Raw genomic sequence first — 15825 nt, 5'->3', positions numbered from 1 at the left:
CGCGGATCCCTCCCTCGCTCCCTGCTCGCGTCCCTCCCCGCTGCTCCCGCCGCGTCCGCCTTTTGTTCGCCGAGCCGCGCGCCCCCGAGCCGAGGCAGCGGGGCGGGGAGCTGGCGGGGCTGCGTGGGGGGCGGGCCGCGCCGGGCGGAGCCGGGGCCCTGGCCTCAGCCGGACTGGGAGTCCGAGGCGGCGATCGCCGAGCAGGCTGCAGTCGGGGTCCGGGCGCGCCGGGGGCGCGGCGAGGCGGAGGGGCGGGTACCGGGCGGAGCCGGAGTCGGAGTCGCGGCGCCTGGAGGAGATCGGGCCGCGCGCTGCGAGCACCGAGTGGCGGAGAGGCCGCGCGGCGTGGGGCAGGGCCCGAGCGCAGCCCCCGGACGCAGGAGACCGGAGCGCAGTCGCGGCCTGAGCGGCGGGAGTGCATCCGAGAGCCGCCGCAGGGACACCCAGGCCGGCCGCTCCAGGGCCATGCGCGCCGCTCGCTGAGACCCGGGGAGGCCGCGATGGAGGCGCCAGCGGGAGAGTCTTCGGCGCGAGGCTACGGCCCCCCGCCTGCGCCCGCGCCCGCCGCGGAAAGGAAGAAGAGCCACCGCGCGCCATCGCCAGCCCGGCCCAAGGACGTGGCCGGCTGGTCCCTAGCCAAAGGCCGCCGCGGCACAGGCCCGGGTGCCGCTACAGCCTGTGGCACGGCGTCTTCGGCGAGACCGGACAAGAAGGGGCGCGCTGTGGCTCCCGGTGCCCGGGGCGCAGGGCCGCGGGTGGCCGGGGTGCGCACGGGGGTCCGCGCCAAGGGCCGCCCTCGTCCGGGTAACGGGCCCCGCCCGCCGCCGCCGCCGCCCAGCCTCACGGACAGCAGCTCCGAGGTGTCGGACTGCGCGTCGGAGGAGGCGCGCCTGCTGGGCCTGGAGCTGGCGCTGAGCAGCGACGCCGAGTCTGCCGCGGGCGGCCCGGCGGGGACCCGCACTGGGCAGGCGCCCCAGCCCGCGCCGTCGGGGCAGCAGCCTCCGCGGCCGGCCGCCTCCCCGGATGAGCCGTCGGTGGCCGCATCGTCGGTGGGCAGCAGCCGCTTGCCCTCAGCGCCTCGCTAGCCTTCTCCGACCTCACCGAAGAGATGCTGGACTGTGGAACTGGAAGCTTGATGCGGGAGCTGGAAGAGCTGCGTTCTGAGAACGACTATCTCAAGGTGGGGACCTAGGGGAAGAGGGGAGTCGCAGGGGCGGGGGAGGACTGTTCATCCGGGCTCAAGAGCCCCAGGGCCCGAGGCCACAGGCAGCCACTTTAACGCTGACCAAATAGGGAGAGACTGCCCCACCTTCTCTTTCCACTTTTCTCGTGAGGGGGATTATGGCTAAGACACCGACTAAAGGACCACGATGTGCACTCTCCCACCCGCGGTAAAACTGTTTTAGTGGATGCTCGGATAGGTGAGTGGGGATAGCCAGCCAAGGCTGACCTCCACTTTAAGCTGCCCAGGACCCCGCCCCCAGGTCAGCAGGCCTTCCCAGCTCTCCGTTCTGGAACCAATGTTCTTGTGTCAGGCTGCCAGGGAAACCGTGGCTATCCCCTGGCAAGGAGAGGCAGAACACCATCCTAAGTCCTTACCCAGGGCCTCCCCGGCAGGCCTGTCCTCGCCTGCCTTTTGGGGCGGATCCAATTTGAAAGCGTGACATCTGGGAACATCCCCTTGGCTTGAGTCCACTTCCGCCCAGTCTAACGGTCCCACAGCCTGGGAGGATGATGTCGTGGGAGAACTGGTTCAGAGGCCACTTCCTCAATCCCAGGATATTGTCCTCTGTCCCCTCTGAGAGTGGTTTTGGGCAGACTTGGCCCGTGTTCCCTGTGGGAAGAGGGAAACTGCCCTGCTGACTAGGGGTATTCCCTCTGTGTGTGTAGGACTGGAGAGCTGTCTGGGAGAAACAGTCGGCTGTGACGGGGGACCGAGGTGCAGCCCGTGATCTGGCTGCCTCTTCCTTGACACGGTGGCAGCTATGGGGACAGCCCTGCGCTGGCTTCTTGACCTTGGCATGGGAAGCTGGAATCTTTATGGGCTGTACTGCCCCAGCTGGAAGATGCTGCAGTATTGTCTACCCTTGACAGTCGATGGCCTGGCACAGCACCCAGAGTGGCCTGGCCAGGAGCCATGGAGTTGACAGTGCTCTAATGACATGTCTGCCCTGCAGCTCTTAACTGCCCCTTGCTTCTACTGTCTGGGGGCGGGGGTGTCTTCTTCCTTAGGGTGTTGGGGTGTTGCTCTTGCTTTCCTTTGGGTCCTCTATCCAGCATGTTCTTAGTAAACTCCTGTACACTAGAGGACACAGGTCTATCTGACAAAGGACTATTTATTTACCACCTGTTTGTAGCCCAGGCTTCCCCAGGCCAGGCTTCCATTCTTTTTCAGTGAAATGGGGGTATAAGTCTTCACAAAGGCGTAACTCGGTGTGGACATTAGATAGGTGGGGTTCAGTTAGCCGGTGGAGTCTTCTGACGTTAGCTGTCAACGTGGAGTGGGTGAGGGTGGAGACAGTCTCCTGGGATGCTCCTAGTGGCTTCCTGAATTCCCAACCTCAACTACTCCAGGCCTGGACTTGAGCACCTTCCTCCAGTAAAGGAGGACAAATCACAGTTCTGTTCTGTTCTTCCTGCCCAGATCCTGGCCCCTTTCCTGTACTCCCAGGAACTGGTGAGACAGAGCCCTGAACTCCATCTGAAGCCACCCATGAGTATGTAGATGGGAAAGTGGTCCCAACTGGCTGAGGGTTGAGTCCAGGTTCTCCTAGAAACCAGGACTGGGTTGAGTTCCAGTTCCAGGGCCAGCCTGCGCCTCAGTTTCTGCCGTCCATTGAGTCTTTGTGCACAAGCTTCGGGCCACTGTAGGATCTGTAGCTTCCTGGCTGTGTGATCTTGGGCACGTTACTTACCATGCTTGGACCTGAGCGTTCTCCATCTTAAGAATTAAGCAAATACACACAGATCATCCTTAGAGATTAAAAGTGCACGGAGCTAGAACATGGGCACTGTAGGACACTTTAGATGCAGTAGCCGAGATATCCTGCTGCTCTCAGGACAGAGAACATGGTTGCTTGTGCATCTGTCTCATTCTTTTGTGGATTCTGTGGGAGCAGGCTGGAGTCTTCCTCCTGACCTCGAATTCATTCATTCATTCACTCACTCACTCACTCACTCACTGTTTGCTTAGAGCAGATTTTGGAGCATGACTGAACTAGGGAGAGCCTCAGTGACATCAGAGTTAAACAATAGTCAGAACAAAACACAGTGTGGCTGGTGATAAGGGCGAGCTTTGTGGAGATGGGGCGGGGACTCGTGGAGGCCAGGAGCTGAGAGATGATGGAGCCAGCCGAATAAGGAGCTACAGTAAGAACATTCTAGGCTGGAGAAAGTTGGGCAAGTGAGGAAGGGAGCCATGCTGACACTCGCTGCATGCATTCGGGCAGTACCCACATTGCTCTGCAGGACCGTTTCCCACAGTGTCTACCCTCACGGAGATACAGCGAAAGCTCTGTGAGTGTGGACTGTACACCTATATTGTAGCTTCCTACCATAGGTGTTATTTTGTCACAGTGCCAGGGGCTGACTGTAGCCAGAGCAGGAAGGGTTCCTGTTCCAGGCAGCCAGGGCTGGGAGTCAGGGAGAAGCCGTCTCCTGAGTGTTTCCTGTTTCTCTAAACCACTTTATGTCTGAGGTACAGAAACTGGGTTAGAAGGAAAATGACTCCAAATCCCCAGTGTGTGCACCGCAGACTGACCTTATGAGTCCAGGGACTCCCTGGATTGCAGCCGGCTCTGGCCAGGTTCACCTCCTAGTTTGTGTGTGTGCTAGTGTGTGGGTAAACTGTTAATAAGAAGGACCCCTGGGTAACTGCCTATCCCCTGCCTCAAGAGTCCCTGCTCTGGGACCTGAGTTAGGTAGCAGACCATCTAGCCTCTGCCAATGATAAGACAGAAAGCGCTTTTCCAGGGAAGGTGGTGAGCTTGGTGTCACTTGAACTGTTTCCAGAGAGAGGTCTGTATACAGGCGTAGGGTTTGTGGGGAGCACAACGTAAGTGGTTCTGAGTATTGGCTGTGATCACAGAGAGCAGTTGGGGAGATATGTGTGGTGGCTACAGTCTGACATGGGGTCCCTTCTAGTCGAGGTGTTTGGGGTCATCCACTGGGGTTTTCAGGACCCAGAAATATGGGTTTATCTGCAGGGCAGCCAGGTTAACTGTGTTTGACTTTGACCCAGTGGTCTAAGGTCCCTGTGACTACTAGCCATTACCCATGTGCCGTGCCGTATCTCAGAGTACTGGCGCTCAAAGATCTGGCTTGGAGCTCTGATTCTACTTTTGCTGTGAGGTCAGGGTCCAGTGGCTGGGCCTGTCTGAGATGCTTTTGTTTGTGTTTTGTTTTGCTTTGTTTTCATTTGTACAAAGGATACGACGGGGTGTGACTGGACACTCACAATGGATTTTCTCAGTAATCAGGGAGTAAATAGTAAATAGTAAAGAAAGCCTCTGCAAGTGAGGTCTTTGGGTCTCTTGAGGAACCGTTAGGATTTTGAGCCAATGAGTAGACACGATGTCTGTGTGTTCATTTTCGGAGGAACTGGGAGGAGCCAAGAGGGTGGGCGTCCTGAGCCCTTGAGGGTTAATAAACCGAGTGCTGCTTCAGGCAAGACAGAAAGGCAAGATCACAGGTGAGGCGCCAAGGCCCCTGCCTGGGGTTCCAGCTGTGCGTCATAGATGCCATTCACAAGGTTCCAGAGAAAAGCCCTTACTGACTGTCATTATATAGATGGGCAAGTGGAGGCTCCAGGATTCTGTCGTAGAGCCCACATTCCAACCCTGCTGTTCTACCTCAGTCCGGTTCTTTCTGCCTTGTGGCTGGCGAGATGGAGCTTTTGATTGCTATTGGCATGTCTGGTCTTGGATGGTGGTTGGTGAGAGGAATCCTGTAGGCCAGATGCCAGGCTAAGATCTGTAGGCAGCTATGGTGAGTAAGCTCAATTGGGGAAGTGTCTGCTCAGCGAGCACAAAGCCCTGGGTTCCATCCCTAGACCTGCATAAGCCAGGAATGCTGGCACACGCCTGCAATCCTGGCGTTTGAGAGGCAGAGGAGGGCTATCCTCGGCAATGTAGTGAGTTCAAGGCCAGCTTGGGCTAAGACTGTGAGTCACAAAAAACAAAAAAACCTAAAAGGCTGATATCTACGTAAGCCTGTAGGTAGGGGTGTGCCTCTGAGGGGATCACGCTTGTAAAATGGGGGTCAGATTATCATGGACCCCTTTATTGTGAGGATGCGTACCCATTGCTCAGTAAATGTGCCAACCCAGTCACCATCCTTTCCTAATGTTCCTCTCTTCCTCCCTTCCTCTGATGGATCCCTGAGTCTTCCGAGTGGCTAGCCTCAGGCAGTTCCTTTAAAGCTCCTGGGAGGTAGAGGAGGAGGGACCCAGCTAGTCACTATGTCAGCAAAGTTCGCTGGTTCCTGCCCTTAGTTGTAGCTTCTGAGGGGAGTGCGGTGGGGGGAGCAGCTCCGGCAGGATGGAAAATGTGTGTGGCCGCTACTGCAGCTGGAGGAGACCATGAAGTTCAGTGTACTCTGCAAGGAAGGGGCTGGGCCTGGGTCCCCGGACACAGTCTTGTACACATAAACACATGTACACTTAGTCAGAGCTCAAGCCTAGAGGCCCAGAGCTACTTACTCATGCCTGGCTGATGTATACATTCAGTGACTCACTTATGCTATATACGTCCGGAAGCCAGCCTTCTAGGCACGTTCACAATGAATCCACATGGAAAGTGACAGACAGACCCTTCATGCCACACACTACCAAACACAACACATACCAGCTGGAGACTCCGGGCTGGGAAGCACACACTCCTACACACAGCCTGGAAACACTCTCAGACCTGGGAAGCCCTTCTACATGGGAAGGTGTGCACATAAATGCACATAGACATTCTCTATGCACGCCAGCATCCGTAGGATCCCAGAGACCCATCCTTGTCAGGTGACACAGACACTGGCTCGCCTCGGAACCCAGAGCCGCCCCTTCCTCAGAGAGCAAGCAACCTTTGCGCGTGCACCTGAGGTTCAACAGATTTCAGATGGATACACTCACAGGCAGGATGGACCCAACCTCCATACACATTAGTCCTGACAGAAAGGTCGATCATGCAAATGTCAGACGTGGTGTTTGCTTAACGAGGGCACGTAGACATTCATGCTCATACATACACACATCTGTTTATACTGACTGTGACATTTCACCCACACACATAAACACAGGAAATCTTGGTCAGTGTCCCCCTGGAGCTACTGTGTATGGTCCTTCTGTTTCCAGAGGTCATAAGGCTTCTTCTTAGCGTGCTGCTGGGACCATGAGGAGTCAGGACTGGGTTTGTAGCTGTCTGGATCTGGGAGCTCCAGGGACCCAACTGAGGAAGACTGCAGGTGGAGTCTGTAGGTCTCCATGACTGGAGAGGCTGCATCAAAGCTCCCCAGGCTCCTGAGCCAGGCCCTGTAGGGCGACGGGAAATAGACTTGTGTCAAGCCTGCCACAGAAGGAACAGTGCCTCAGGACAACTCTTCTAATCCTTTTGGAATTTCCTGCTTACCATGTCTCTCTCTGCTGCAAGTTCCAGAGGCCGTGATGCCCTGATCTTTAGAGGGTGCCCATGTCTCATCTAGAACTTACAGAAGTGAGAAGAGATATAGGCCCCCAAGAGCAGCTGAGCGGGCTTCCTGGAGGTGGCGGTGTCATAGCTGGGGGTTTGCCTGAGTGGCTGCCTTAGTGCTCAGCATTGGAGGGACTTGTTAAGTAGATGTGTGGGCCTAATTGGTCAGCTCTGGTTCTGCCCTGGAAATGCATAGGCTTAGAAAGGAGGGCTGGAGCCAGGTACGGTGATACATGCACTCAGGCGGCAGGGGCAGGAGTTCAAGGCTAGCTGGTACCACAGAGTGAGACCCCCGTCAGGAAAGGACAGAGCAAGAGGGAGAAAAGAATAAAGTTGAGTCATGGGTGGGAGAGTCGTGGAATTAGAGGGTGCGGTGGGGAGTACTTAGGAAGGGTACTAGCCTAAGTACCATAGGCATAGACCCCTGGCTGGAAGATAGCTTTGTCGTTTTATAGCAGGGGTGGGACCATGTGTCCCTGGTGCCAGGCACAGAACTGCTGCTATCTCAGGGTGCTAATGAAGGCAGAAGCAAGGAAGACTATGAGGTCCCATAGGCACACTCCGCTTTAGAATCAGATCTAAGGCCAAGCCGCACCGTGTTACTTCCTTCCTGTGCATTTTGCCTCTGGAGAACCTCAGTTTTCCAGTCTGTATAGTGGGAATTCAATCCCCTTCTTGCAGATATTTGGGGAGATAAGAGTTCAGACACATAAGAGCCCATCACTGTCCTGTATACAGAAGATGAGAGGAACCCCAGGCTCTAGGTAGCCTCTGTGGCAGAGGGACACTCCAGAAAAGGGATTGGTTAAGTTCAAGGCAAATGCCTGGCTGGCAGCCAGGGTTAACTGTGGCCAACCCCTGTCCTCCAACATATGACATCATTTGTAGTCAACACACCCTTCTGGTCCAGGAAGGTGGGGCAGCACGGTGGCTGCCTTTGCTGGCTGTCCCAAGGTAGGACAGGAGTTCGAAGCTATTGTCCATCTCTCTGTTGAATCAGTCAAAAGGACTGAAAGCACAGGATCTGAATGAACACCGGCTGTAGCTGGGCCTGCGCTTTGCTCTCTGTGTTCTCCCTTCATGAGCCTCAGCTCTATAAAATGTCCTGCACCATCAATGCTCACGTTCATCAGGAGGGAGCCAGTGTCCAAGGAGCTGGTCCCCTCTGTTTTTCACTCATTCTGGTTCTCAGCCTTCAACAGCCCCTGGCTCTGGTCTGACCCCTGAGAACCCTGGGTCCTGGGTTTCAGGCTGCTCCTTGCTCTGGATGTGCCTATCTCTCTGGGAGATGTGTGGAGCCATTTGCATTGTGGGTATCGGTAGACACATTTCTCCTTTGCTCACCTGCCCTAAGTCACTCTGACCCTGATGGCCAAAACCCGTGCCTCGCTTGCAACCTAGTGATGCTTGCTTACTGGTGGAGGACCGCCCTTGGGAAAGCATTCCAAGATAGCGGTAAAAAGGCTCCTGCCTCGGCCACAGATGAAAGTAAAGATGGCTGGTGTGTGTGTGTGTGTGTGTGTGTGTGTGGTGTGTGTGTGTGTGTGTGTGTGTGTGTGTTGTGGTGTGATTCCCCAACTGCCTGAGCCTGCTCTGCTCTTCTGGACTCTTCAATAGCACCAGACTTTGCTTGGCCACCCCTCCCTGGTCCTGCCTTGCCTAGGCCCCACCCCTCCTGTCCCAGCCCATGCCTGAGGCTGTGTGCCTTTAAGTTATGCTCCCCCAGCCTTTCCTCCCAGATGCCCTGGTGCCTTCTTTGCCCTTTCATTACCTGATCCATTCTCCTGACCCCTTTCCATGAGCTCCTGGGGGCTGCTCCAAGCCAGGTTTCCTGTGTTAGGTACTAGGAGCTTTGTAGGGACTTCTCGGTGGGACATTTAGCTCGCAGTGACTAGATTGGTTAACCGGTGATTTCTGGTTTCACAGCAACCACGCCTGGTTCTGCATGGCAGCTCGGACCTTCCAGAGTGTTTAGCCCTTCCTTCTAACCGGGCTTAAACTGAAGCCCAAAGAACATTACGTCACCTTGCTAGCTAGTCACATCAGCTGCAAATGACAAGAGGGATTCAGGCTGTGTTGGCTCTTGTGATTTTTAAATCCTCAACTCCCTGCCCTCTTCTGTTACAGATTTGGCTGAAGCCCAGAGGTTGGGGGATGTTGTCAACAAATCCTCATCCAAAGCTGCCTTCCTTCCTGTGCACTCGGCAGGACAGGAGGGACAGTGTCTGTGCTCCCTTGAGTGTGCCCAGCAGCACAGGGCCTCGAGGCATTACCCCTAGGCTTTGAATAGGGCAGTGACAAACCAGATATGACCTTGGGTAGGCAGGAGCCCCTGGCCATCTCTCTGTCCTTAACCAACTCTCTCTCTCTCTCTCTCTCTCTCTCTCTCTCTCTCTCTCTCTCTCTGTCTCTCTCTGTCTCTCTCTGTCTCTCTCTCTCTCTCTCTCTCTCACACACACACACACACACACACACACACACAGAGACAGAGACAGACAGAGACAGAGACACAGAGATAGAGACAGAGACAGACAGAGACAGAGAGAGACAGAGACAGACAGAGAGGAGAAAGACAGAGAGAGTGTATGCTTCCTGATAGAACATCTACCTCATATGCAGAGCTGTGTCAGGCCTGGAGACCACCTCATGGGCTGTGGGGCCTTATCTCCCTCAGCCTCAGTTTGCTCCCTTGTGAGGTGGGAAGGGTAAGAGTAGAGCTTGCCTCAAAGGATCATCGCTGAGGAAAGAGACAATGGCTTCTCATCTACCTGGTGTCTGGCCCATGCCACCCTCTGGAAGTGCCAGCTTTCGTTACTTTCGTTGCTCCATTTATGAGCCTCAAAACGAGCCCAAGTCCTGACTCAACTCCTCTACTTTCAGGCTTCTTGCCTTGGGGACGTAGGGAGTAACTGCACTGTTGCCACGAGCCGGCCTTGTCAGTGCTCTCTATGGTGTTGGAGAGGCAGGGCCCAGAGAACTGGGACCTCATAGATGTCTTAGGATTAGATATCCCCAGTGCCAACGGAACGGGGAGCATTGAGATCCTGTGCCCTGTGACACCTGGCAGTTTGTGACCTCCTCTGGGAAGCTCGATCCTGACTCCCTCAAGCCTCTGCCCAAAGAGGCTGAGCTGAGTTGAACTTGACCTGGAGGCAGGAGCTCAGAGCCCTTCTCAGCCTCAGTGCCTTTGAGTTCCCCTTCCTCTGCCTCTGGAGTATTTGCATTTGAGCTGAGAGGGAAGTGAAGCTTTCTGCAGCCCTCCTCTTGGGGTCTGAGTGCAATGATCTCATCTGGAACCTTGTCAGAGTCCCGGGGAGGAGGAGGGACAGCAGATGGCTTTTCTGGCCTTTTTGGGTGGGGTTGGCCTGCTGTCCCTGTGGCCATTGCTGGCCATCCTGCTGGTCAGCTCTTCCATAGCTGGGGTAGGTTGCCAGGGGCAGAGTGGGTGACAAGTGACCTAGAGCCAGGATGGCAGATGGGTAGGTAGCCTGGGCCTTGGCCCAAGGGAGGGCCATGATAGCCAAGTGGTGTGGGAGGAGGTGGGCAAAGTGGAGCCTCTGGTCCTTTGTAGAGTGGTTGATTCGAGTGGAGTTCCTGGTCCCTTATAGAGCTCAGCCTTCCCTGTTCTGAGTGTGCGTGAGAGCTGGGAAGGAAATGATACATTTGGGTGAGATTTGGAATCTGTCATGGCTGCGGCCCAGTGTCACTGTGCTGGGAGTTGAAGCCTCCATGGAGACTGGAGTCTAAAGACAGTTTTCTGCAGCTGCTCAGTGGGCTGGTGGTCCTCCCCTCAGCCTGACTGTCCCCCCCTCAGTCTAGCTGTCCTCCCCGCAGCCTGGCTGTTCACTCATGGCTATGTCTTGAGCCCCTGTGTATATACTAGGCCAGGCCTGGCATAGGTGGTTCACTCGTGACAGAAATGGGCTTTCCACAATCAAGCAGACCAATAAGTAAACTCAACGTCACCAACAGAACTGTGTCTTGCAGGATGAGGGAAAGGGAAGGCTAGCCTGCATGGCTTTGCAGGAGGCCTAGGCAGGAGGTGCCACAGGCCACCCACCCAGGAAGGGCAGAGGCCGAAAGCTGACAGGCCAGGTGATTCCTGCTGCTGGAGGAAGACTCGGGTGGCTGGAGTGTGGGGTGGTTGAGGGACACGGAAGTGAGACGGAGTGGGGGTGAGGCCTGGTGGAGCCTGAGCTCCTGGCACAGGTTTGTTCTGCATGATGAACAAGACGCCCCCCCCCCATGGAGGTTTTGTTTTGCTTTGCTTTTTATGTGTTTGAAAAAAAAGATCTCACTGTAAAATAAGTTTTGATAAACACACTCAGTTCCATAATTGATAACTCCATTCAATATAAGGATTAACTAATGCCTATAAACAAGGTACATTAAAATCGTATTTCATTTTTTTTTTAAAGATTTATTTATTTTATTTCATGTGAGTGCACTGTAGCTGTCTTCAGACACACTAGAAGAGGGCATCGGATCCCATTACAGATGGTTGTGAGCCACCATGTGGTTGCTGGGAATTGAACTCAGGACCTCTGGAAGAGCAGTCAGTGCTCTTAACCACTGAGCCATCTCTCCAGCCCTAAAATTGTATTTCTTCTTCAATCTATTCTATTTATCTACCTACCTATCTACCTACCTTTCCATCTCTAATTAATGTGAGTGCAGGCATGTGTGTGGGGGTCAGACGGCTTGTGGAACTGGGTTCTCTCCCTCCATCAACTGGGTTCTTGGAATTAAAGTCAAATTGTCAAGCTTGGTGGTAAGGGTCTTTATGTACTGAACCATCTCACAGGCCCCTAATTAAAAAAATTTTTTTTTCTGTATATAAATTATACCTGAGAGCTAGGGGTTTAGCTCAGGGCCAGAGCCTGGACTTAACATGTGAGACACAGTGGGCTTAATCCTTCCCTATCAAAAAAAAAAAATAAAAATAAAGGATTAGAAGGGTTCATTGTTCAGCCAAACTTCCTCTACAATCAAGGCCATCTCTCTACCATTGGTCAGTTCTCTGTCCCATAACCTCACCCATCCACAATGTCACATGCATGGCATCCCACAGTGTCTACTGTGACTGGCTTCCTTCATGGAGCCAGAGCCCCGCTGCTCCAGGCTTTCAGAGCCCCACCCCTCTGCTGCTGCTGGTGTTACATGGAGGGGTCACGGCTTAGTCAGGAGACACATGGGCTGTCCCCAGGTTTTGATAATCATTTGTGGGTTCGAAGTGGGGAACATTTAAACAGTTTTAATCACATTTTGAGAAGTGATAGAAGGAGGGGGAGGGAGAGAAGGAGGGAGGGAGGGAGGGAGAGATCACTGCATGCCTTGTTCTAAGTTAGGAGTACATTGTGGTGAGGGAAGAGCAGTCATGGCGAGAGCCAGGACCTGACCACCAGGCCTACTGTAGGCACACGTTAAGTGTTCAAACACCCGGATGGGCCAAGGTTGTCAGTGTTTCTGAGGTAAAACAGGAAACAGGGATGGAGCGGGAGGCCTAGGTGTGCAGTCTGTGGGCGTTCACTGCGCTCGGCTGTCAGTTCCCAGCTTCTGACCCCGCCTGGACATAGCCAGATGTCAGATGTGGTCCATAGGCCTCCATGTGGCACCGGGAGCCACTCTCTGGTGAGACAGAGTCGAAGAGCTCCACCCACCATCCTCTTGTCTTCAGGAACCTTGTGTCCTCTTGGCTCCTTCTCTGGGTTGGAGCTGTCGCTGGGGTCAGACGACCCGCTGCCTACGCTTGCTGTATGTCTGCAAAGGGACGTCACGTCCAGTGATTTCCATTTCTCATAGGCCAGATCCATCATGCACACAGTTTGTACTCCTGTACCAGGAAGGACTCCACCAAACCCACCCCCCACTTTGTTCTCGCGGACAGTCAGTCATCTTACCTCCATGTAGGCAGCACAGAGTCAGTCCTTGAACCTGAAGTCAGGGCTGGCCGGGAGGTTCCAGGGATCTGCCTGTCTCCGTGCCTGCACAGCGAGCGCTTTGCTCATTGGACTATCGCCCCAGCGCTGATTTCCCCCTTTCTGTGCTCTGATGGGAGCAATCGGGGGCTGGGATAATAACCCAGGCTTTGTAGATTATGGTGCTCCCAAGAGAACAGAGGCTCTGGTGTCCTATTCTATGCATGGACCCTGTTAAGTCTCTGCTGAGACCCTCAGGATAATGTCTTTCAAATACAAGGAAGCCAGCTAGATTGAAAGTTACTAAAGTATGCTACAACCATGATATAGTTATGTGTTTATTAACTCTTTTTTTTTCTTTTCTTTTTTTTTTTTTTTTCCGGAGCTGGGGACCGAACCCAGGGCCTTGCGCTTGCTAGGCAAGCGCTCTACTACTGAGCTAAATCCCCAACCCCGTGTTTATTAACTCTTGAATTCCGATGGCTGCTTTAACAACTGTAATTTCAAGGCACTGATGAGTATTAACAATATTTTGACATTTTTGCAACAACCATTATAGGACATGAAAAATATTAGTAATTTTTGGTGTCCAAGTCTCAGGTGCTTCTGTTACAACCTCACTTTGTTCTTGAGACCACAATGGAAGGAGATGCTAATTCTGAGAGGTTACTGCAAATAAAGGTGTGACTTTGTTGAGGAGCCGCACAGAGGAGGGGTTTCCTCCAGGGCTCCACCTGTCTGGGTGGGCTCGGCAGGGCCCGTTCCCTGTGATGGACACAGCTCTCTGTAGAACGGGTTCCTGGCTTGCCTTGCTTTCTGCGAGGACCCATGAGATGATTCACCAGGAATGTCTGTATAAACTGTGGCGTCTCTTGCCACCCTGCAAGCCTATTATTAGCAGCATTGTGAGTTCATGTTGGGTCCTCCAAGCCAGCCTGAACCTAGAGACTCTTCCGGGCCAATCTCCCAGGAGTCCTGGGAACTGGCCATCTCTGAGAGGTTGCCTCCTGCCGGCAGCCCTCTTGGATCACCGTTGAACAGAGAGATACTTGACATGTAGGAAATGGGTGGGAAGCGGGCAGTTCCCTGGGCAGGCAGACCTTGCTATCCTCTTGTGGTGGCACTGGCGTCAGCCTGGACTCTACCTCCCCTTTCACACAAGCCCTAGACCTGGGGTCAAACGGACCGAAGTCTCCTGGCTATGGAGAGAGACTGGGCAGGCCAATAGCCTTTCTTTTTCCTTCACACCTTCCCATGGTGCCTGCTGCATTCCACATCCTAGGGATGGTGGGGACCAGAAGTGGGCAAGACCGGGTCTTACCCTGCCCTGCTTCCTCAGGCAGTGAGAGGAAGAAAGATGAGGGGGAAAAAGCGAACACAACCATAAGTCATTACCATCAGGGACCATTGCAGTTCAGGGTGTAGGTTCTGAATCAGATTTAGGGAGAGAGGAATGTTCTGGAAAGATGCGAGAGCTGGGAGTTAGCGCGGTGAAGGTCAGTAGAGCATAGCAAACGGCCTGAGTAAAGCTGGAAGAATGCACAGTTAGCATGTCCTGGCCTAGGGCCACTTGCCTTGTATGGAATCCAGCTTCACCCCTGCCTATCTTGGACAGCTCTGGGAAACTTCTGTGCCTCTGATGCCCCCTCTGCAAAATGGGAGCATTTTCAATGCCGCCCACAGGGTTAGGAAGGGCATGAATGGGCCTATGTTTGTGAGCCTCCCATAGGCCAGGGACAGCCTTTCCATCCTAGTGTATCTGGGTGCAGGTGCAAGATAGGATAGGGAACAGATGTGAGGGGTCAAAGGTCAGGGGCTTGGCCCTGAAGCAGAAGCCAGTGGAATGAGCCTGAAAACCACCAGCTTTTTTTTTTTTTTTAATTCAGACTTCCTCTCATCAACAGACACTGTCTTCCGAACAGAGCCAAGGGACCTTGAAAAGGGATGACCATGCCGGGCCGCACTGTCCCTAGACCCTGCCCTCCGTTCCACTTCCTGTCTGCAGCCTGGGCTTAGACCTTGTCCCCTTCAAGGGACAGAGAGTAGCACGAAATCAGAGCTCCGTGGAACTGCGTGACACTTTTCTTCAGCTCCTTTAGGGTTGATAACGGTCTAGAGGTCTAGTTCATTTCAGGGTGTGGGGGTTGAGACACTGCACAGTGTCGCCTTTTACTTCTGAGGTACAGGGTGAGATTTGGGAAGGGGAAACCTCAGAACCTTGTTCTATGAGATCGAGCCCTCTTTCTCGTTTTCCTGTAGAAGAGTTCAGGAGGCGGCATCTCTGTGGGGCCTCTGGACTGCCTGTGTCTCAGCTCTCTCCAGCTGGACTGCCACCCCAGGGCCTCCGAAGGCAAAACCTTGAGTGCAGGGCCCAGGTGCCCAGAAGATCTCTGGGCTGGGTATGGACACCGAGCCTCTGTCCTTTCTCTGCCCCCACCTCAGACCCAGACACCCAGAGTCTCTGCCTAAGCTCTACAGTGTCCACCCCATGTGGCCCACAAGTCTGCTTTTGTCAACTCAAGCCGTGCCAGGAGGGGCTGGTGGGTGTTTTGCCTGCAGCTGGGGCAAGCCCCCCTAGAGGCCTCAGCCCCGCAAACCCCTTCAGATAGAGTTGGCATGTCCACAACAGCCTGCACTGTGGTGAAGACAGTTCCTCTGAGAGACAGCTGTGGGGGATAGTCATTCACTCACTTCTTCCCTACACGCCTGTGGCAGGCTCAGAGCCAGGGACTTGTGCTGAGAGATGGACTCTTGTCTTCCGTAGGGAAGAAAGCGGGAATGTCTTGCCTCAGAGTCCCTCGGGGAATCCACCCCCAAAGTTCCTGACTTAGTGGGTCTGGGTTGGGAATATGGGGGGTTTGCATAGTGCTGGGGGTAGAGCCACACCCCTGAGCGTGTTAGGCAGGCACTCACTACCAGTGAGCTGTACCATTCTGGGAAGCACTGTCATTCAGAACCAAGTAGAGAAATTGTGATTTGATATTTTCTGTTTGACCGTGCACTGCTTTCACAAAAGCCCATTACTTAAAATATGGTGGGACATCTCCTCCTGCGATCTGTATGGAGGGACGTCTCCTGCGGTCTCAGTGGCACACATCTGCCAGTGAGTTTCGACAGCTTAAGCTGGAGTGTGCCTGTGTTCCCCCTTGACTCATTCTGACCTAGAGTCACTTGGGCCCTCACAACTTCCCAGTCACCATGCTCTGTCAGGAAAACAGGGTAACATGTGAGAT

The 15825-nt window shown here is 54.2% G+C and overlaps 1 protein-coding gene across 1 annotated transcript in view; it reads left to right on the top strand.

The window, feature by feature from the left end:
- Positions 1–216: 216 nt before the first annotated feature.
- Soga1 (suppressor of glucose, autophagy associated 1) overlaps positions 217–15825 on the top strand; it is a 67908-nt gene continuing 52299 nt past the window's right edge. Inside the window, 2 exon segments of the mRNA XM_032904619.1 lie at positions 217–1068; positions 1071–1180. Coding sequence (XP_032760510.1) covers positions 501–1068; positions 1071–1180 — 678 coding nt within the window. The 5' untranslated portion in view covers positions 217–500.

The sequence above is a fragment of the Rattus rattus genome, chromosome 5 (assembly GCF_011064425.1).
Source record: "Rattus rattus isolate New Zealand chromosome 5, Rrattus_CSIRO_v1, whole genome shotgun sequence".
Classification (NCBI taxonomy): Eukaryota; Metazoa; Chordata; class Mammalia; order Rodentia; family Muridae; genus Rattus; species Rattus rattus.
Note: the sequence above shows the minus strand (reverse complement) of the source record. Positions and strands in the feature narration are given on the sequence as shown.